The following is a 23,703-nucleotide window of genomic DNA, read 5'->3' as shown; positions in this document are numbered from 1 at the left end:
AAGCCCTCAAAAGCCGGACCCCTCCACCCTTTGTCTCACATCTGCTCCTCTTTTTGACAAACCTTTCTGTATTTGTTTCATGGGTGACTACAGTATATTGTTCAACTCTGTAGAACTTCTTCTCTGACGAACATGTGGTGTGAGCTTAAATATAAGCTGTAGGGTCCAGCTACAGGTGACAGGGCCTGATTCAGAGACTGACGCTAATGCGATCACAACTGCATTTCCGTACGCAACACAGCTGCAAACATATGCTGTTAGCAAAGATCACCTGAGCATAAAGATGCCCACTACTGCCTTCTTACCTGCATGCGACAGCGCGTACCTATGTAAACATCGGTAACATTGAAGCACATCGGCGGCCGTCTTACCCTTGCGGCAGATCTGACCTGCCGCAGCCTTGGGTGCTCTTCTGACACTCAGAGCTGTGTATGCAATAGCAGTGGCTAATTTATGCACGCCCATGTAAGTGTTTAAAGTTTGGCACGCCTGCGTTTGTGACCACTCTCCATTACCACCCCCAAACGCTGACAGTCTGTCACTCACTTAGTGATGAATTCCTCGGTACGCACATAATCGCGGTGCATGCGCAATAGCAAACAATCTGCTTGAAATTACATTAGCGTTCATCTCTGAATCAGGCCCAGAGCACAAGATTTGTTCACAAGTGGAAAATGATCAAGTAAACTGAGGCTGTCATTCTGATAAAAGGAGCGCAGTGCTCTCTTCTGCTTTATTACTAATATACCATATTTACACTGACTTTAAGAGGGGGAAAATGTTTATTGTAGAAATCAATTGTAAAAACAATACACTGGAAAAAGAAATATTTGTAGTACATGAATTGTAGATCAGTGCAGCAGTTATGACTGGCATATAAGGAGATGATAGTATTAAGCTGCTGATTTAGCCCACTCAAAGAATCCACATTGTCTGTCTTTTCCAAAAGGGCAGACATAAAAATCTTTACCATTATTTGGACCAAGCTTCAAAACGGTCCTTATAATACACCGCTTTCCATGTTTGCAGAATGGAAAATGTTTATCTGCCCACTGTAAAGAGATGATCGAACATTAAATTATTTCGCTTATGCAGATGTGTGTATATAAAGTAAAATGTACTTCAGTTGCTACTTATGATTAGTACTGTCTGATGGTGTGCTTCAAATTTTTTGTTTTTTTAATGTAAAGATTATTTTAAAAAGTTATGTAGAAGTTACTAGCAACATTCTTACGGATTGTTTTAGACACATGCAACTTTAGTTTAAATTACATATGCATACAAAATATCCTTTTCCTGAACTAAGATACATATATGTGTGAGAATACTACAAACATTCAGAGGCTATTACTAGAAGTCAGGAGTATATAACATTACAAACCACCTGAAAGTTTAGTGGCCTAATACATACTATTCGAGATGTGCTTGAAACCTTTGTGTAAACAGCCTTTCCATTTACTAGCAGCTAGTCACATCAAGCCACACTATCTGTTCTTCTTAAAGAGGAAATATAGCTTTCAAATAGAAATGTAATCTCCGTTGTATGTAAACCTAAAATTGTTTGGCTATGACAGAGGTGTTCCCAAACTCTGTTCTCAAGGCACCCTAACGTTCCAGGTGGTAAAGGATATCCATGGTTGAGCACAGATGGTAAATCAAAAGACTGAGGTACTAATTAAGTCACCTGTGCCCAGGCATGGTTATCCTTGAAACCTGGACCGTTAGGGTGCTTGAGGACAGAGTTTACACACTTATGGACCACCCTGTGAATATGTGTAGAAATAAATATATACATTATACACTCCAATGGCGGCACTCCGTGGCAAGAAAGAAATCACATCAGCCGTGCTTACTAAGCACGGCTGATGTGATTTCTTTCTTGCCACGGAGTGCCGCCAGTTGGAGTGTATAATTGGTTTGTATGTTTATACAGACTGTGGATGGCACCCGGTATCTGTACTGCATTGATCTCATGAGTGCCGGATTTTGGAGATAGATATCTATCTATCTATCTTCCAGAGATAAAAAAAACCTTACAGTTTCACATGTCTCATTAAGGCTGCTTAGACATGATCTAAAAATTCACAAAACCTATTGAATTTCTGCCACTCAAACTCCAAAAAGCAATGAAATTACGATTATTATGTTCCTTGTGTAATACAGATATGCTATGCCATGACACCATGTGGTTAACTGCAGATTCAGCACTCACAGAGTGAGATTGCTGTCACTCACAAAATGGTGGAGCTGCTAATTCACAGAATTGTGTGCTCATTGGAATACACACATGAAGTCTATACAACTGAGGTTTGATCAGAAAATACAGCTGTGCAGATGGGATAAGAGTATGGTGGATGGGGGAACGGGCAGAACTATGGGAGACATTGGAGGAGACTGCCGTCGGATGCCAGCACTGAAGGGGCACCTCCCATAATATATTCACCCCGCTTAAGGCTATTTTATATCAGTGTTTTTGTGCATTTGTAATACATAGATAGATACGCACAATATATATTTTCCCTTTTTTTTTTTTTTTTTTTGGGGAGGTGGCACCAAATTAAAACTTGCCTCTGTAGATCCATCTGTGTAAGATAAAAAACGGTGCCCCCCCCCCCCCCCCCAAAAAAAAAAACACAACCAGCAGCGGGCTTTTAACAGCCAGTCCTGGTTGTGTTTAAATACAGGGGAGAAATGACATAGGGGTCCCCTGTACTTAAGCACAACCAGCCCTGGTTGCAAAATACAGGGGTCAAATGATGTAGGGGTCCCCCATATTCAGCGCAACCAGCACTGGGTTCTGAGCCGGCCCTGATTGTGGAAAAATGCATTGGGTCCCCCCCCCCCCCCCGTATTTACCAGAATCGGACCCTTTCTAGCAAGGGGGTGATGCCACAGACAGGGGAGCCCTTTCCTCGGGCCCCCCAGCCGTAGCATCACCCCTGGCCGCTAGTCAGCCCAGGCCGGGGATCCCTGGGGATACCCCCAATAAAAGGGTCCCCCTCTGACTAGCCTGGTGCTGGTTGTGCTTCATACCTCCCCTACGTCATTTGTCCCATGTATTTAGCACACAGAAGCAGGTATCACGGATCTTTAAGATCCGAACCTGCATCTGTGTACTGCTACCTCCTAACGTCTGCCCCACCTCCGAACACACTGCCGCCCGCACCACCACCACTAAGGCATGCTACAGTCCCTGGGGTCCTGGCAGCAGCTAGCACCACTACTCCTCCGCGCCTTGCCCCTGTATCCCACTGCAGCTGCCAGCTTCTTTCCCCCCGAGCCCACCACCGCTAAAGCCCGCAAACGACGGCCACCTTTGTGCACCCAAGTGAAGCCACAGTGACTACACCTGCTGGAGACTCCTACGGAGGCTGCGCAACAAATTGAAATTTCCTATATTTTCAATGGCGCATTCTTGAGGTAATAGTTTAAAAACTGTAACTTTCTAATTTACCTGAACCCCAAAAGTACGTACTCTGGCACAATAGCTACCTAATAAAAGTCTAAATTCGCCCCCTAGCCTGAGTTATGCCTTCCCCCCAAAAAACCCATAGACTACAGTAGAAAAGTGGTCCTAATTGAGAATGTCAGTAAAAAGTGACAGTTGGTGCTTTAGATTACTTCCAAATCCTCATTCTTTGTTTTTGCCCTTAAATTTGGCATGCAGCACCGAGCGACAGTTCTATCCGCCCGTGCCAAATTTCAGCCAGATACCTTCTATAGCTTTTGAGGTGTAACCCCTTAAACACCATGCCTTAATATAAGGGCACAACTGTGCCTATATCTATATATATCAGGGTTCACGAAATACAGGACCTGCTGTGTGGGGCTATGCTGGGTGCAGCAGCCTATCTCCACCGGCGGAGACTGTCTGGCCACGCCCACCGCCTGGGAGCAGCAGCAGCGAGCCAGCGTCTCCTTCCCGCATTCCCCCTGTAACCAGGTCAGACTCGCAGAGCGGCGGCACAAAAGTGTAATAGCAGGCGCTGCGTGGCGGCCGCCAGGAGACGCACCCAGGGCCGCCAGGTGTTTTTTCGGGGGGGTCTGCACCTGGGGAGGGAGAGTTGCCGGGCGGCTGTCCATACACGCCGGCACGGCAGCATGGAGTGTCTTCTGTGACAGGCAGCCTAGCAGACCATCAGATTGGCTGCCTGTCACTACAGTGCGCCGGCTGTGCGGAGCTCAGTGTGGTGAGCATGGAATGTCCAGAGACTGCTCACCACACCGATGTACAAGGTGCTGCAGAGCCGACTGAAAGCTTCCCACAGCCAGTGCACTGTAATGACAGGCAGCCGATCCGATGTCACTGCTGCCAGGCCCTGTGGAGTATGGAGAGCTCCCAATGTGTGCCTCTGTCCAGTGCCCCAGTCCCCAATGTGTGCCTCTGCCCAGCCAGCCTCTGTGAGCATCTGCCTGCTTCCCCCTATCTGTGTGCCTCCGATTGGAGAGCAGTACTTGTTTAATTTATACTGGTCCCACATATTGTGATGTAAGCCAGCCTGCCCCCACAGTGCTGCATCCTTTGTAGTTTGGCAGCGCTGGACTTTTCCATGTGATTCAGATGCAGCCCGATCCTGGCATCACCCAGAGACGGTGATGCGGTGACATGACGTCGTGTACCTGCATTCCACCTCCAGGTACAGTGACACAGCACGGCAGTGCAATGAAATTGAATCAATGTGTTTTCCTGTGGGGGCCAATGTGTTTGTATTTTTTTTTATCCTACCGGGGCCAATGTCATCTGCTACATGCTTCATGGGATTTAGATGGGACCCAGAAAATGTCAGGACCCTGATTTTTTTTTTTAAAAGTGAGGGGTTTTGGCTCTCCGCAATCACTGTGTGTGTGTGTGTGTGTATATATATATATATATATATATATGTATATACACATACGTACATACATATACACACACACACCACAGTCTGTAGGCACATCTAAATTTAGTGTGGAAAGAAAACATTTTACTTACTTCAAAAAACTCACAAGAAGTTTCCCTGGGCAGAGAACAGCTATAAAATATTCTCCCTTTGTTCTCTCCGTCCTTTCTCACAACACGAAGAGCAGAGGGGCGATGATGTTTACTGCAGAGGGGGCTGCTCGGATTCGGCGCAGAGTTGGCCCCTGTCCTGTCAATTTGAGGTGAACTGTAGAAGCAAGTCATATAATTAGCAGAAAACTGTGCAATTACACAGACAGAGGGATTCGTTCAGTCACCTGTCTCAACTACAGCTACAAATTGGAAAGTTCAGAATGTGATGTTATGGCTGACTCCAAATGGACACACTCTAGTTTCATTTATCTTTGTTTGACACAGCCAGTCTTTTTTTTTGGAAGGGAGTGAATAGCTGAGAATGAGTTTGTAGCTATCCCTTATTTATTTGTCACTGCACAAAAATAGACTCTGCCGGTCCAAATAAATATCTGTAACTATCTGGATTCTTTGCGGACAGGTACATTCACAATGAGCTCTATTTCCATGAGTACTAGTAGCCAAAGTTTCTTTACCTACATTTTAGGCAACTCATCCTGTAACAATATTTACTTTTTAAATTGGATATTCAGTTAAGGCAAATGAACAATCTATACATTGAGTTTGAAGTCTAAAAGTCCATAAACCAAACATGAAAATCAATTTATTATTTTTTTAATACCATTCACCTAAACCCTCCTCCTCTTAATAAATTAACAGTTGAGATGCGTGATTGTTTTGTAAATGTTCTGTACAATGTTCCTTGTCCTATCCCAAGCACACCATAAAGGAGACTACATTGTCCGTTGTCATGCCAGCTGTATTCATCTATATAATAAACAAGTGAGTGTGTCTGTTTGTACTTTATGCACAGCCAGAGTTTTGTACCTAGCTCCACCAAATTTGGTTTGAGCAGGATTAGGTTTTTTTTTTGCTATGTTTGAAGTTCAATAGGGACATTGAGGTCAACATGGTGCCCACCAAGCAGGCCGTTTAGTCTCCGAGTTGAAATTTTGGTTTAAGCAAGTTTGCTTAGGATGTCTTACAGTGCCTAAAACTGCACTGATCTGAAAGCACAGGCTGATATGTACCAGTGGGGGGCAGGCAGAGCCCCAACAGAAGAGAAGCGAGTCGGCGGATCAACTGTCACACTGCACAGACAGTTACTAATTTCCTCCAATCACATAGAAATGGATAGATCGGTCCTTTTCTGGGCTAAAACCATGTTGGCAAACAGTGGGGTTCTTTTCAGGATCAATGGAACAGGATTATATGCAGGACAAAGTAAAGAAATTAAGGTTACAGGTATACTTCAGGGTCTAGTCTCCAACCTGGGCAATGCTAAGTATTCCAGCTAGTAGGCTACAAATTCAGTATATTATGAATACATAAGTGCAAAATGCCTACCTGTAGAATGGCAAAGCAAAACTGAAAGATTGTAGTGCTGAAATGTGCAACTACCTGTATTAAACTATTTTTGTCACATTTCACTAACATTTTGCTTATATCTTCTGGGTGAACCGCAGCATTGAGAGGAGGAGTGGAATATTTTATTTAAAAATATTAATTTGTAGACAATTATTGAGTTTAATGACATTTTAAATTAAATCTGTGTTGAGCTTGCCATAAATATTGCTTAAGGTTACTTAGTATGTAATGTGCAAAAACACCTAATTGATTTTTCAATAACAATGGTCACACTCAAATACGGTTTAAATAGATAGAGATTATATATATATATATATAAAATCTCTCTCTCTCTCTCTCTCTCTCTCTCTCTCTGAGGTTCAGACCAGGGGTATAAATAATACCTACATGAGGAATTATTTGCACTGGAGGAAAAATATAGAAATCACTTTTTGCGATTCTGTTACAGGAAACAGAGTGTCATTTTTAAAAGTCAATTATACAGTCACTGCAGAAGATGTGGTGCGGAGAAATTGCATTAACAAGGATCAGAGCGGGTGTAGGAAGAGACAATTGGCAGTATTGTTTTCAGTTAATATCTCAAGAAAAAACATCTTTAGACTAAAAAGGTGAAGGAAAAAAAAAAATCATTCCCTTATACTGTACAGCAACATATCCAAAGCAGAGATCCCTTTTACCACCGAGATCTTGTACCATCTTGTACTTGTTGGTGCTAAACAATTCCGATTTAATTGTTGGAAGAGCAAGATTAATAGTTCCCCCTTTATATGTCTCTAGTTTCACAATTGTTGAGTTACCTATAACAGTTTTCAAAGAAAAAAAATAAATGATGGTACTGTGACAGGAGAAGAGTGGGAAGGAGAAAGTGGGATTTATTCACCTAAAGTAGCTAGAATAAATATAATACTGAGCAAGGAGCTAAGTGACAGTGCATGTTTTGTGTACTTGGGCAAATACCAGTACATATGGCAACTTCTAAAAAGTGCATGCACACAAAATAATATCTGTTTGAGAGCAGACTGCAGCCCTATGAGTGTACAATTGTTGTGACTTAAGCCGGGTACACAATGGAGCGATGTCGGGCGAGAGTGCATGCGCAAACTCGCCATCTGAGGTGTACGCTAACCACCGGGTTAGCGTACATCTCTTAATCAGGCTCTTTGTATGCACTTGGAGCACGCAAAACTTGACTTTGATAAATCATTGGAATTTTTTTTTATTTTTTCTGCTACCGTGTAAAACTACAGCTCGTTTGTGCTACAAATGTGTCCTTACCCACTGTTGCCACAGTTGCCCCAAAAGGCCTTCTTGGCACGCTAGGTCCCGTGAAACCCCACTTGCCCCATGCCTCTTTTTCACCCGAATGCGCATTTTGGGCCTGATTCAGAGATGTACTCAATGGTTTACATACAGTACAGATGGTTTACGCACAGAGTGAGTCCTGCGTGTTAGCACGCAGTGCCCTCAAGCCGCAGCATGAATGACATGTTGCAGCTGTTTCGGGGCAGGGAAGGGGTGTCGTCAACCTGCATTCCCCGGCAACGAGGGTGTGTCGTCCCATTTCTGAGAGTGCAGAGGCCAGGTTCTGCATCAGAGGACGCAAATTTTCTGGCCTTGCAAGTGTACATGAGGAGGTCGGTCTGATTAAGCTTCCGCTTACTCAGATGGATGATGCTGGAAACATGGTTGCAATGTTGATTCGATGCTGTGTTCTGTGATCCAGGCTGGAGGCATCCAGAGGCCTTTTACAGGCATTAGTATATTTTAGAACAGTAGCTGCATCCATAGACACAGCTACGGCGTCCATGTTTGAATCAGGACCCTTAGTCCCAAACGCAACGCAACAAAACTATTTCACGAGACTGCAAATTATTTTTATATGAGACAGAGTCTGAATCTTTATACGAAATGCTACAGTACAGCAGCTTTTTTTTCATACAAGTGTTGCATATCCAATGAATCATTGCAGTCTCATGAAGTGGTTTTGGCACATAGCGTTGCAACTAAAGGAGCATACACACGGTCAGATTTGTCAGACTTGTCAGATTTGTCAGATGAACGACTGAACGACTGAACGATTTTACCAAAGTTTTGAACGATTTGAACGATTTGAACGATTGAACGATTTTTGACTGCATTAAAATGAATGGAATCGTCCAAGTCTGACTGCAAACCCATCAGATGTCAGATATCGTTATCTGACAAACGGGAACGCGCATCGTTGATCGTCCATCGTTCAGGCATGTCAGATATGAACGATTTTCCTTCAGATATGAACGACTGAACGATTTTTAAATCGTTATCGTTCATATCTGAAGGAAAAATCTGACCGTGTGTATGCACCATAAGATGCACATTCAAGCAAAAAAATACGCTACAGCACACTCACACCAGGCGTTTCTCCCTGCATGGTGTATGGAGGCTAGGTGTATGAGGACACATCTGTATGAAAAATATTCTGCACTCGCTAACAATTCAACCTTTTTAACTTTTTCCTTTTATAAAAAAAACAACAAACTAGCTATGTGGTAAGCCTACTACCCACCGCAATACACGTGTGAGAATATAGGAAATTACAAGCATGTCATAAATGTATTTTCTTACATGCATAAAGAGTGGCAGACAATTAGTAAGTGCAAAAAGTCTACTTTGCCCATAGGCAAAATAACCCCTAAAAAGTTTGAACCTTTCAGATAATGCCCCCATTATTCCATCTGTGACATTGGGCATGCAGCATTCAGCAGATCTTTAGAGGCATTTGGATTACAAATGTTCCCATTTAGTAATGCAGAGCTGATGAAGTATTTAAAGTGGAAAATCCATGTCGCCCATCGACAACAGGTCAATCTGCATCTTATTAAGGCACTAAGAACTAATAGTCAACTTATACAATGCATTGTTTTTGATATATTGCATCATTTTTAAGAGAGATGTCTTGAAGTGCGCAATAAAAATTAAAGTGCAGCTGGAGAAATACAAAATGAGTACACGCCCAGAGAGATACTCAAAATGTGAAATAACAAAAAGAGGTATACCTCCCAAGTGCTCTCCAATTACCATATTAACATATATAACACCACAATGTGAACCACAGCACACAAATAACTGAATGGATTCACCCCTGGTTCAATAAGTAGTGGTATATTCCATTCATATGTATAGATGTTCCCTTGGAAAGAAGATTCCAAACTTCTTATATAGGGTATAGCTGTTAATTGGTCTGCAATTAAATAATTCCTTTCCAGCCTTTCGTGCTCAGGCGTGGACAGACACATAGAACAGAAAAAGAATATAGTGTAGATTCCTTTTCAAAAGCACAATCCTTTAATTACAAATCACACTTACAATAACGAAGTGGGTTATAAGCATATAACACAGGTCCCATCGGCACACAGCATGCAACAGGTATCAGATGACAAAACAACCCTGGTCCCAGTTGGTATTAGGGAATGGTGAGCCTGGAGTCCAGATAGTCAGGTCCACCAATAGGGAGATGATACGCCTGCTGTTTAGCACCACGGGTCCAGAAGAGGTAAGTCACACTTAAAGCATTTCGGACACGATAGTCCTTCCTCATAAAATTACATAAATAAGATATATAAACAGCTAAATGATGGAAACACTTATAAAAAAATAAAAAGTGATCCAACAAAAAAGATTGGTCAAGCACTGATGGAACGGACCATGAAGACTCAGGAGAAGGAAGTTATTTCAAAAAATGAATGTGATTTTTTTAAATATACAAAATACGTCCATCCCTACTATTTATATTCTCCCTAAAATTCATAAGGACCCCCTCCACCCCCCAGGTCGTCCAATTATATCAGGATGTAACAGTCTGACTAGCAATCTTTCAGCTATGATAGACTTCAACCTCCAACCTCTTGTACAAACTACAGAAGCCCATTTAAAAGATACAGGTGCCACGATCCGTAAAATCTCAGAATATACATGGCAGGAAGGCGACTTTTTATGTACCTCTTCACCATTCCCTAATACCAACTGGGACCAGGGTTGTTTTGTCATCTGATACCTGTTGCATGCTGTGTGCCGATGGGACCTGTGTTATATGCTTATAATTATAACCCACTTCGTTATTGTAAGTGTGATTTGTAATTAAAGGATTGTGCTTTTAAAAAGGAATCTACCCTATATTCTTTTTCTGTTCTATGTGTCTGTCTACGCCTGAGCAAAAAAGGCTGGAAAGGCATTATTTAATTGCAGACCAATTAACAGCTATACCCTATATAAGAAGTTTGGAATCTTCTTTCCAAGGGAACATCTATACATATGAATAGAATATACCACTACTTATTGAACCAAGGGTAAATCCATTCAGTTATTTGTGTGCTGTGGTTCACATTTTGGTGTTATATATGTTAATATGGTAATTGGAGAGCGCTTGTGAGGTATACCTCTTTTTGTTGTTGATATATTGCATCACACAACAAAATGGCTGCATCCACTTTCTATTGGATACAGGTGGAGACTATACAAAAATGACAGAGAAATTACCTGATTGGGGAGCCAACAACACTTCGGTTTGGTATTGTATGTTCAGTCTTCTGTTTCTTCTGCTGGTGAATAAATGTGCTATTGCCAGCATTTGTATTGCTATACACAGCATTTTCACTTTCACTGCTCCTCCTCTTATTGGAGACACTGAGCATGTTGATGTAATTATTATTGATGGAGATCTCTGCCGGCGAGGCACATTTATCTTCCTGTTCTGAATTGGTATTGCTTGTTGTACTAAAGTCACTTAGTACCAAAGTTGTATTTCCAAAAGATGTTTGCCTGTTTATCTTCACTTCAGAAAGGGGTTTTCCAAAACTGTTATATGGATATTTGACCAGGTCATTGTCATAGCTGTCATTTTCATTTGTTAAAACTTGAATGTGGAACAGAAAGAAAAAAAAAAAAAAATATATATATATATATATATATATATATATATATATATATATATATATATATATATACACATATATACAAATGCATGTATGAAACGTTGAAAGTTTTGATACGTTTTCTGCATATCTCATTCTTTGGCAATTTTAAAACCAGAACGGACTATCCCACAATCACATCTGATTTCTCCAAATGCCTCATTGGATTACAGATGAACACATGATCTAGACCAGGAGTGGCCAGACTTTTGGACTTTGTGACCTACCTTTAAAGCCAAAAACCTTTTATTTACCAAGCTCAAAAAAAAGGGGATCTGTCCTGACGAAATTAAATAGTATTCCTAATTCAAATTCCGCAATACAGTAGCACAATCTTATTCACATTACTTCACACATAGTGCCACTGATTCACATCACAGCATATACTAGTGTCCCTTATTCACGTTACGACGCACAGTAGTTCCCCCTATACACAATGCCCACTGTTGTGGTGCCCCTTACACATAAAAGACACAGACACACAACACTATACTTACCTAAATCATGCACCCGCCGTGCTGAACACTATGGGAGAGATGTCATGACGTCTTTCCCTTCATCCTTTGCAGGAGCCGGAAGATGGAACTCAGGAGTTTGCTCCAGACACTGGTTGCCACTGCAGGGAAGGAGCTGCCAGCAAATGGAGTAGGCAGCAGCGGCATCTCCCTGTGGCGCAGGGTCGGCTATGTGTATTTTGCTGGTCCTGGGTGCAGCAGCCATTCAAGCTGCCTGACTGTTATTTGCTGCTGCTGGCTTCTCCTGGACGTCCACCATGATCAGTTGATTGCGATCGACATTTTGGCCACCCCGGATCTAGACTGTAATCTAGGTTTCTTCTTCCTCCCCAAAAACAGGTTTTTAACATATAAATGCGTAAGTTTTATCTAATTTTATCTTCTCAATCATGGATGTCCTTAAAACCTAGGCTATGGATGGCTTAAGCCCTACAATTGGAAACCACTTCTCTAGATCTTTTTTTTTCCCCCTTTGGAAGACTTTGTATTCTATCACTCTCCAACCAAAACAAAAACTAACTTCTATACGACTTCCAATGACATACTGATTTCAAAGGAGTAGATCATATTATCTTCATCCCTGAAAAAAACTTTCTTCCATGATCACTACACTTCATCCACTGTCAAAGACAACAGCCAATACAATAGGACATGGTCATCTCCTCAGAACAAGGTATTTCCTGCTAAACTATGCTACCCATGTTTACAATTTTGTAACATAGAAGTCTAATCCATCTGCAAATGTGACTGTACCATATCTGTAGAGATCTCAGCAAGCAATGACTATTAGGAAGTTATTAGGAAACTAGTGTGCCGGGGAAGTTTCTCCACTAATGGAAATGCAGCCGGAACTAAAAGATTCATTGTAAATCAGAAAGCATTGGTTGCCTTTCACTGCAGTAATTTGCTCAATAATAATAAACATACCTTCCGGTCTGGGGGTGAGACACGCATCACATTTCTTGTCTGAAGGTTTATTAATGAGAGTGCAGACTGTACACGCCCAATGTTCTTCATCACGCTTGCTCACTTGGTCTTGAGACTCTTGTCTACATACCCATCCAATAATACTACTTCTTTTTGGGAGTTCACTTAAAAAAAAAATAAAAAAAAATGACAAATACAAGGTCATGTAATAGTCGTGCAAAGCAATTTTATGTAGTATGAAACTACTCAAAAGTATTTTTCTTCTTTATCAAGAAAACAAGAATTAAAATTAAGTTGATTTGTAATGTTTTCTTACCTGTACAGAGACTTACTAGCAAAGTTTCAGCAGCTGATCTTTAAGCACACATTTTGGAATACTTTCACTAAGCTTTCAGTAAAGCTATTTTTGGACACAAACTACACTAGATAGGCAAAAGTATGTGGACATCTCTTCCAATTAGTATGTTTGGATGTGGCCAGATCAGCCACATCCATTGCTGACGTGCATACAACTATGAATAAAGCCATACAATCTCTTTAGTTACTGTAGCAAGAGGGGTCATACTGAAGATTTGTCCTGGTCAACAATGCACTTATTGCGAAGTGGAAATGTGTAGGAGCAAAAACAGCCCAGCCACTAAGAATGGGTGCAGAGTACTGAAACATGTAATAATCATAATCTGTCATCGGTTGCAACACTCAATACAGAGTTCCACACTGCCTCTGGAAGTATCATCAATATAAAAGCGGTTCATTGCAAGCTTCATGGATGGAGAGCCTGATTCAGAGCCGGACGCTCTGACAAGAGCGCTCGCTCTGAATCAGTGCCCTCCTACCTAAAATTGGAGCGGCCTCCTGGCCGCTCGCATAGCTGTGGGTGACCACCCACAGTTTATGCGAGCGGCCAAAAAGATGGTCGCGATGGTCAAGACCATCGCGACCATCGGCTTGCGACGAGATCCTGCAGTAAGGCCAAAAGCACTCCCACTGACATCACTAGTGATGTCAGTGGGGCCAGCCCCAGACGGTAGGCGTTCCATGGGAACGCCTCCGTCTGGGCAGCAACACCCCGGCACGCCCCCCAAAGGGGGCGTGCTGTCCTCACCATCGGCAGCACGCCACCTTTGGTGCGAGACCCATAACGACGGCTTGGCCATCGCCATGCGGGTCTCACGAAAACGCACGACGGAGCTCCCTCCGTCGTGCGCATGCGCACTAGGGCACCATCGACTCGCTTGCGAGCGCGTCTGAATCAGGCCCTGAGTTTCAAAGGTCATACAACCATACAGAAATCTAAAAATCACCATGCCAAACGTCATTGGCAAGAGTGTGAAGACCACCGATACTGGACTCTAGAGCAGTAGAAACGCATTTTCTGGAATGAATCATGCTTCACCATCTGACAGTCTGATCTGGGTTTTATGGATTCCAAGAGAACGTTTCCAGTCTCAATTCCTTTCTGCCAACTATAAAGTTTAGTTGAGGAGGAATAGTGGTCTGGGGCTGTTTTTCATGGTTTGCCCTGTGCTTCTTCATTCAAGTGAAGGGAAATACAATTACATTCTAGAGAACTGTGTTTCCAACTTTCTGGCAACGGTGTGGAGAATGGGGAAGCCCTTTTCTTATTTCAGCTTGACAATGCCCTTTTGAACAAAGTGATGTTGATGTTGAACTTCACTGGCCTGAACAGAGCGCTGACCTCAACTTCATCAAATACCTTTGGGATGAATTGGAACGCTGGCTGCAAGCGCTCAACATCAGTGACCAACCTCTCCAATGCTTTTGTGGCTGAATGGATGCGATTCCTCACTGTCATGTTCCAAAATCTAATGGAAATACTTCCAGAAAAGTGAAGGCTGTAACATCAGTAACACGGGGAACACCACCATATATAATGCCCATGGTTTTGGAATGAGATATTCTACAAATGCACATTGGAGTAACGGTCAGGTGTCCATGTTGTAGAGACCGCAGCAGACAAGTAATTGGAGTTTAATCTCTATGGGACCGGTAACCAATTATCTCTGCTCTGGATATGTACCTTGAAATACTGAAGAAGTGAACCATATACTTTCAAATCAGTAGACCAACAAATACTATGTAGAAAAGTCAAATATGCTTTATGATGCTGGATTATGTGGTAATGGACAATGGGTCAGAAGTTCTAAATAAAATAAAAATATATATATATTTTTTTTTTGCATCTGTGTGAAGATTTCAATAATTTAAAACTTTAATTCACAAAATGCACTTAATGGGTCTAGTTATTTTGAATGAGAAAAATTGGATTTAAAAACAGAATGTATACACAGTTGAACATTTGTTTGCAACTTTTAGCAGGTATAAATCAGTCATATGGCTTTAAAAATCCTTCTTATACCTTGCGTCAACATGCTGAGGTTGATCTTTTTGGCACTTTGAGCAAAAATAGGTCATTCTGTTGTGTTCTCCCAGACGGCACACTGTGATCTTTGTACCACAATGACCGCAGTTAGGTCTTTTGTACACTTTGTAATGTTTGTAGAGGGCTGAGCCAGTCTTCCGACACTGTAAAAACAAGACTTTTATTCAGATTTAAAATTATTATTTTGGTTGGTTACATATGTTATTAGTTGCTTATTCTTTATCTTATTTACCTTACAGAAGAGAAGAGTGAAGTCACGCGTCATTTTTACAAGATGTCTCAAGTGTCGGTCTGTTAGCTGACCAGCCTGTAAGGCAGCAAGCAGTATAGTTTAAAAATAAAACATTGATCTTTAAATGAATGAGCTGATTAAAACATAATTGCAATATAATGAATCACAACTAAAAAGGTTAACCTTCATTGCAAAAAAAAAAACAAAACTCCAGGTCTATTTCATATGCAAGCTAGTGCACATGTTAGCAAGGTCAATGGTAAATGATTAAACTTCTGAATTTATCTTTATATAGACTGAATGAACTTGTAAAATTGGCATACTGCACCTGAACAGCGGGATGCAAGCCACTGTCAAAAAGAGCTTCATTCTTAATGATATTGCCAACTCCAGGTAGGACTGTTTGATCAAGGAGCACGTCACAGAGCATACGGCATCCCTGCTTCTTAACCTCAGACTCCGCTCTAGAAAAACTGAATTTCGGGGAGCAGACATCCAAATCCTGAAAAAATCTGACTTTTTCCTGACATTCTGATGAATTCCTTGGAAAAGTGGAAATACATTTACTGTATAAGCAAACTGGGTCAGTCGCTTAATACTGGGGCTCAACTGAAACTTAAGGGTAGATGTACTAAAGTGAGAGTTTTTAGAAGTGAATATGTTGCCCATAGCAACCAATCAGATTCTACTTAAGATTTAACTAGCACCTGGAAGATAATAGCTAGAATTTGATTGGTTGCTATGGGCAACATCTCCACTTCTAAAAACTCACTTTAGTAAATATATCCCTTAGAATGGCTGTTAATTTGGTTCAATCACATCAGAAATATGAAAATATATATATTCAATCACATATTTAACAAATTATAGCATTAGTAAAGCAATTGTAATTGACTGGGAATCTGATGTTGAGTTGAACTTATGCCTGTTTGCGGCACATTTCTTGCATGTTTTCACACTGTGAATGCCCCGGAATACAAGTTAAACAAACACAGACAATGCACTCTTATACATTTAAGACGCATCTCAACTTGCGACTGAAGTGGCGTAACTGGTGTTCACATATATACAAAGTGTTGACGGAACTACGGGCACACCCAGGAAGACTACATATACCAATTTCCTTGCATACCATTTGCACCAAGTATATAGGCTGATACAATTCTGCAAATTTTAGTTCAGCCCAGCATCAAGTCCTATGGGGGGAGGAATTCAATTACCCATGGTAAATAACCGTGGCTAATTGATCCCCAGGGAATTATTCAATTGTCCACGATAGTCGGCACTATCAGGGATTTTTTTCACCCGCTAGGAGGCAGGTGAAACAAAATCCCTGATAAGTGTCGTTTATTTTGCCGCTGCGAAAACACGTGTTTTTGCCTGAAAACGGGAAATTTCTCACGAGGTAAAAACTGGGTAATTGAATTGCCTGAAAAAAAGAAAATCATGGTGAAGTCCCGTTTTTAACACTCAAAGTTATTGGGCAAATGTAATAGGGTGAGAGTTTAGAAAATGTGAGAGTTTAGCAGAAAACGCATATTGGTCAAGTTTTATCTTCAAAATGGGAAAACATCTGGATGATATTTTAATTTGTGAGCGTTTTTTCAGCCTTAAAAACATCCAAGTTTGCTCTGTTGCTTTGTTCTCGGACTCTATTACATTGGCCGAGTTTAAAAAGTGTGAGAAAACTCATTGTCTAAACGCTGACCCTATTTACATTTGGCCCATTGTGTCCAATTGAATTCCCCCCCTGAATGTATAAATGCTGCAAGAAACATAAATAATTGTGAGTGACTGAAGAGACGGAAGTTACAGTATTTCAGTATTATCAGCACATAATCAGTGCCTCTAGCAAACAATATTTTAGCTGAACAGCATTACTATACAAATGTGCAGAACTATATGAGAGCAATAACATTCTGAGAACTTTGTTTGCCCTTCAAAGTTGAACTTTGTTATTGTAAATTGAAGTTGCCCAAATCCTCTGATATGACCAGGACAAAAAGCGCAAAATATGTTTGTACCTTCAGCACAGGGGAAAGAAAAAAAAAAAGGATACATTAGAATAATTTCACAACATTTACCTTCAGCTGGAAATAAACCTTCAACATAATTTGCAAATAAAATAAAATAAAAATACTTAGAAATGAGAGGAATGGTTTAACAGGTTTAGTTGAACTGGTCTCAATCTGACCTTTTCTTTCATAAGCATGTAACAATGATAGAGTGAAGAAGAGGAGATACAATTAAGCTAATTAAATCCAATTGTTACTGCCAACTGTATGTCTGAGTACATCATTTATAAAACATCATAATCTGAGAATCAATACAAAAAAAATCAAGACTACTGGTAATGAAATTGGATGCTATTATTGGAATTCCTACATGAATATAAAATTTTATAATAAAATAAATAATGATATCAACAGTGTTATTCATGGAAGAATTCAGAAAAAAAATAGTTATCCACCATGAAATAAAAAAACGTTAAAACCAATCAACTTTTACAAGCCTCTTACCCACAGAGACACTGTTAAAAAGGCCAAAGCATTACCTGACATCTACTGTGGAGTCATAGAAGCAAATCAAGTCCTTGGTAAGCTGCACTTCTAGAACTGCTGGAGCTCCACTTCCGTCTTTCCTCTCTGCTGGATTAATGCGTATTGATCCGTTCATTCCAAAATGGACTCTACAAGGTAACAATAGGACATGGTCTAAGTGTGATTACATCTCAAACTAAAGGACAAATACATATAATATATAAATCATATATAAAACCACGTAGCAGGTCATTCTAGATAACTAAACATAAAAATAAAATATGAAGTTTTGCCTACATAAACAAAAAACAAACATCTATAGTTCTCTTTTTGTGGCTTTCGCAATACTGCTATTTTACATTTAGAGCTCACAACAGGCTTTGTTAGGCAAGATTGTTCAAGGAGTTCTCCTACATCTGTAAATGGCAGAGGTTAAGTTAAAAGGCACTTTTAAGAAACTCCTATTAAACCCTATTTCATCTATTCTTGTAAGCTCGTAATAAGAACAAGAATGCATTGATGTTTGTGTTTGTTCAAACCTCTGAATTATTTACTATTAAATTATCCAGTTTTGTTATCGTTAAATATTTATCCAAGGTCAATTCAGAGACGCTTGGCTGCATCTTCCTTTAGAAGCACTGTTTGTATTACAAAATGAAGATGGAGCTAAAGGCTGTTCTGGTGCAAGGAGCGATATATTACCGCAAATATTAGGTGATCAATGAACATTATAAAGTATTTGCTACAAGCAACCACCTTTTTGAAACTTATGCACTTCTCAAGATCATAATTCAATGAGAAAAGGACGCCGTTTTCTTCCATATTTGATAGGAAAGCGGATGCTATATAAAATAACCATGTGAACAAAAGCCTTATGTCCAGTAAACATATAGGCAAAATCCTGCACATTGAACCTTTCTTCCTGCACATTTGCTTTTATTAAATTTAAAACATACTGCTTGCTCAACCAAGATAAAAGAAAATATAGTCAAACGCCAATGGAACAAGTCTCACACCAGTTGCTTATTATAAATATGGCAGATAATAATAGGACTATGCTTATACTTACATTGTTTTTGTTCTACATTTTGTGTATTAATGTTGAAAAAGGCATTTACGCAAATATCATCATATACATGGTATGAGCTTCAAAGGCCGGGATCCTATCAACCACGGACATTTTTCTCCCGAAAAAAAACGTCCGTTTACTGCAATTTTTGCCTAGTGGTGATTATCAGGCTATCCAATTTAAGCCTGTTTTTTTACATGAGAAAAAAGTCCCGTTTTCGTGAGACTTGTGTGATTTCGCGATCCCGGACACAAAAACAGGGCTGATTTTGCGGGTTTTGTTTTCTTGAGGCAGGTGAATCACAATCCCCGATAAATGCCGGCTTCAGGCTATTTGGATGGCCCCGTCAGCAGTAATTATCAGCAGCAAATAGTATACCGGCCAAAGCATAACCTATGATATTGGTGCAATGTGAGACAGTGAGTGCCCATGTAGCTCGTCATGTTCTAGGTTATGGTTAATAAAACAAATCTAATTATTCAGAATAAGCCATGCATTCACAACCTAATGTAATACTTTGGATCATTACAATTAATCGGATAAAGCTAGTTATAACGTCATTAGTCAGGACTGTAGATAAAGTCAGCATGTACACACCAAAAGAAGGATTTGCCCCATCTAATATTCTATATTATTGCACAGCTTTCACAGTAAGTATAGTCCAATATTTTTGTTGGTTGTAGTCACTTATAAAAGAAAGAAAGTAGGGGAAAAAAAAAATCTGTGCCCCATGTAATCAAACATATAGAAGTAAAGATGTCACTACACAGGTTATACAGAAATTAATTTTAAGAACCTGGGCATCCACTGGAAAAAAGTCAGAGCCATACTGTCTACATGGATTCATTTTGTTAGACCATCTAATCTTCATAGAACGGCTATCTAGAAATAAATCTAACAATAAGCAAGGCTTAAAATTTGTCAATGCAGCCTCAAAAAGATGTTTCACTGCAGACTAACGGGGCAAATATCATATAATAAGAACATAAGTGGTGATCTCAAGATTCCCAGATTCATATGAAAGATACTTGAGAGTTTTGTAACAGTTTTGGTTTGGGATGCTTTGCTGCATCAGGAACTGGATTATTTGCTACCATTAAAAGGAACTATGAATCTGCTCTGTATCAGCGACTACTGCAGGAGAAGACTATTATTCTGTAAAACAAAGCACAGAGGTTTCATGCAGAATGACGATGATCTAAGGTACACAGAACTGATTTTTTTTACAGTTTTAAAATGGCCTAATGAAGATCCAGCGCTATCACTTTAATATGTTGCGACAGGGTTTGCAATAAGCACAAATGACTTGAAGGTAGAAATTCCTCCCCAGTGCTATGATCACGCAGATCAATTATTACGGGAAGCATCTGGTTGCAGTTATGACTTCTAAAATTAATGAGACTGGGTGAGCAATTACTTTAGTTTACTAATGAAAGATGTAATATTGAGATTTGGTTGAATTCATGATAACATTCTCTATGAAATATATTCAATAAAAGTAAAAACAGAAATCAGAAAGGGCAAATACTTTTTCATGGCAATTAATTGTCCATCTGAATAAGCATCTAGATAGAGTAGACGGTTGGGGGGTTAAGTTTAAGCCTTTTACAACAACAGTTGAAAACAAGAAAGGCAAACTAATCTAATAAAAAGCATAAACTTTCACAAACGGTTTATTCTCCCTTGATTACTTATAGCTGCTCTATTTATTGCATTTTAGTATTAGATTATAAAGGATTTGTAATCGACACCAAATTGTACTCAACCTTAAGCCAGGTACACACTGGAGCAATGTTGGCATGATATTTAGTTTCCGGACGAATCGGAATGACATATCGGCCGCATCGCTCAGTGTGTACGGTCAATATGCACACTCCCGCGGACGCTTGCAACATCGTCCTTTCGACCGTGCTGCACGGCCAATTGGACGATATTGCAAGCGGCCCCATTGCAGGTAATGAAGGACAGAACAAGGTATCGTTCCATCCTTCATTACCTCGTTCAGATGTGTAACCATGATCCAATATGTCGGCACGTCGGGCAGACATATCGGCTGGGTACACATCTCTCAGTGCGTACCCAGCTTAAGTTTCCTAAGGCTGCTCTATTGTTCTTTTTAGAACCCGTGATGTCCCCAGTTTACAAGCCAGCCAATCAGATCAGTCAAGTGTCTATTTAAGAAGTGTGCTGATCTTGTGTGAAGTAGTAATTGGTCTACTCATGGGATAATGTTAGTCAGGAAAAGGTGACGTGTCCAGTCTTGTCATGCTATGAGGAAGGGATTTGAGGCATGTGGGCATCCACAGTTACTTTAGACAGGACAAAGGGATCCTCACTGAGCAATATTTTCACTCACTCACTGAGAGAATGATTTAGCATCTTTTTTGTGAAGCAAGATGTTTATAAACATTTACAGCTGAGACATTGGTTGCAGAGTTGTATCCCCTCACCACTTAAGAAACAGTCTTTCCCTATGTTACTACTATCTTGTTTACAATCCTCCAACCATAGGGGGGATCTCGTGGTGGTATCAATACCAAATACTGGATTGTAAAAAAGGGGGAAACTGCCATCGCAATTTAAGTGGGAGAAGGACTTTTCTGGGGTCCATTCGGAGGAAGAGTGGGATTTAATTTTCTGCTCTTGCTATTAATCATTCAGAAATCTTTTATAAATTGCTTCAAAGAGCATTCTTTACCCCAGAGCGGCAACATAAAATTTGGCCCTCAGTCTCTCCGTATTGTTGGAGGAATTGTGTATGTGTGGAAAATATTTATCATATCTTCTGGTCTTGCCCTATGCTTCGGACACTCTGAGAGCCGGTATTCCTTATGATTAGCAAAGTAATAGGGGTATGTATCCCTGCAGAACCTTTAACTGCTTTATTTCACTTTTACTCGTGGAGATAGATATCTTATGGGTCATATTTTGGTAGTCACCAAGGCCTCTATCACCCAGTTATGGAAGACCGTCTCTATACCCAATATTGCAGTTATTGAAAATAAAGTTCAAAAACATTGTTTATTTGAGACAATGGATTGTAAGTACTCCTCCTCCGCTTCTTCCATTCATATGAAATGGTTTAGGTGGGGAGAATATAGAGAGGAACAGGGAAACACTACTATATATAACCCCACTATTTAACTGTTCTTAGTCCCCCCCCAATCTGCAGTGTGATATGTTGGTCCAATGATAGACCTTGCTTCGGTCCATTATTTTTCTTGTATATGTGTATTGATTGTGTAATATTCATGCTGATTTTGACTTTTTGGTTATGCAATGTACCTGGCTTCCTTTCCTCTTTCTCCCCATCTGTACCCCCATTTATTTTTAGTAAACTTATTGTGGAAAAAAAAAAAAAAAAGGACAAAAGGGCTCTATTTACTAACATTCACGATTTAATTGTATTTTCTTTGTGATATTAACGATTTAATTTGCATTGTGATAATATGAGATATGGTAAGAACTTACCCTTGTTATCTCTATTTCTACGAAGTCCATAGGGTTCCACAGGATACCTTGGGGTATAGGTGTGACGTCAGTCGCTGGGCACCATAGAGTTAAGCTTTTCAGCCTCCCAGGATGCACTAGGGTCCCCCTCCTATACCCCGCCCCCGAGCCAAGGCACCTCAGTTAGTTATCAAGCCATAGGCCGGAGGAGGAGAAGGAAGAGAGAGAAAAAAGATCTGGACACATACAAGAATCACATTCTCACCAGAGGGAGACGGAAAACCGGTGACCAGAGCAAAGCCCATCTGCAGCACAAGTGCGACAGGGCGGGAGTCCTGTGGAACCCTATGGACTTCGTAGAAATAGAGATAACAAGGGTAAGTTCTTACCATATCTCATATTTTGTACTTCAGGGTCCATAGGGTATCCACAGGATACCTTGGGGATGTCCCAAAGCAGTATCCTTTAAGGGTGGGGACGCTCCTGTGCAGAAAGGAGAATCCGCCGCCCGAAGGAAGCATCCTGAGAGGCGAAGGTGTCAAACCTGTAATACCTCACGAAGGTATGGACAGAGGACCACGTAGCAGCCTTGCAGATCTGAACTGCCGAGGCACCACGTCGAGCTGCCCACGAAGGACCCACAGACCTAGTGGAATGAGCCTTCAGAGAAGGAGGGACCGGTAGGCCTTCATGAAGATAAGCTTCAGAAATAGCCATACGGACCCAGGCTGCCAAAGTTTGCTTTGAAGCAGGCCAACCCTTTTTACGGAAGCCATAGAGGACAAACAAAGCGTCCGACTTCCTAAACGAAGAAGTGCGGTCAACATAAGTCCTTAAGGCCCGCACAACATCCAAAGAGGCCTCACCCACGGAAAGACCCGGTGAGTTAAAGGCCGGAACAACTATTTCCTCGTTAACATGAAACTGGGAAACAACTTTGGGAAGAAACTCGGGCCGAGTGCGGAGCACTGCCCTGTTCCCATGAAAAACCAAGAAAGGGGGTCTACAAGAAAGAGCCCCTAACTCAGAAACACGTCTGGCCGAAGCAATGGCCAGAAGGAAAACAGTCTTAGCTGTTAGCCATTTAAGATCCACTGAGCCCAGTGGTTCAAACGGCGGTCCTTGGAGAGCCCTCAGGACCACAGCCAAATCCCAAGGCGCCACAGGTGGAACAAAGGGCGGCTGAATGCGGAGAACACCCTGCATAAAGGTGCGCA

At 40.9% G+C, this 23,703-nt stretch overlaps 1 protein-coding gene across 1 annotated transcript in view; it reads right to left on the bottom strand.

Moving 5' to 3' along the window:
• Positions 1 to 763: 763 nt before the first annotated feature.
• The window catches only part of NEIL3 (nei like DNA glycosylase 3), a 40,423-nt gene continuing 17,483 nt past the window's right edge, over positions 764 to 23,703 (bottom strand). Inside the window, exons 3-10 of the mRNA XM_088446964.1 lie at positions 17,982 to 18,116; positions 15,756 to 15,969; positions 15,428 to 15,502; positions 15,172 to 15,338; positions 12,792 to 12,955; positions 10,916 to 11,291; positions 4,973 to 5,147; positions 764 to 1,052 (exon numbers count right to left, since the gene is read on the bottom strand). Of these exons, the coding sequence (XP_088303090.1) occupies positions 894 to 1,052; positions 4,973 to 5,147; positions 10,916 to 11,291; positions 12,792 to 12,955; positions 15,172 to 15,338; positions 15,428 to 15,502; positions 15,756 to 15,969; positions 17,982 to 18,116 (1,465 nt within the window). The 3' untranslated portion in view covers positions 764 to 893. The remainder of the gene's footprint in view (positions 1,053 to 4,972; positions 5,148 to 10,915; positions 11,292 to 12,791; positions 12,956 to 15,171; positions 15,339 to 15,427; positions 15,503 to 15,755; positions 15,970 to 17,981; positions 18,117 to 23,703) is intronic.

Source organism: Taudactylus pleione, unplaced genomic scaffold (assembly GCF_031769625.1).
Source record: "Taudactylus pleione unplaced genomic scaffold, aTauple2 ptg000408l, whole genome shotgun sequence".
Taxonomy (NCBI): domain Eukaryota; kingdom Metazoa; phylum Chordata; class Amphibia; order Anura; family Myobatrachidae; genus Taudactylus; species Taudactylus pleione.
Note: the sequence above shows the minus strand (reverse complement) of the source record. Positions and strands in the feature narration are given on the sequence as shown.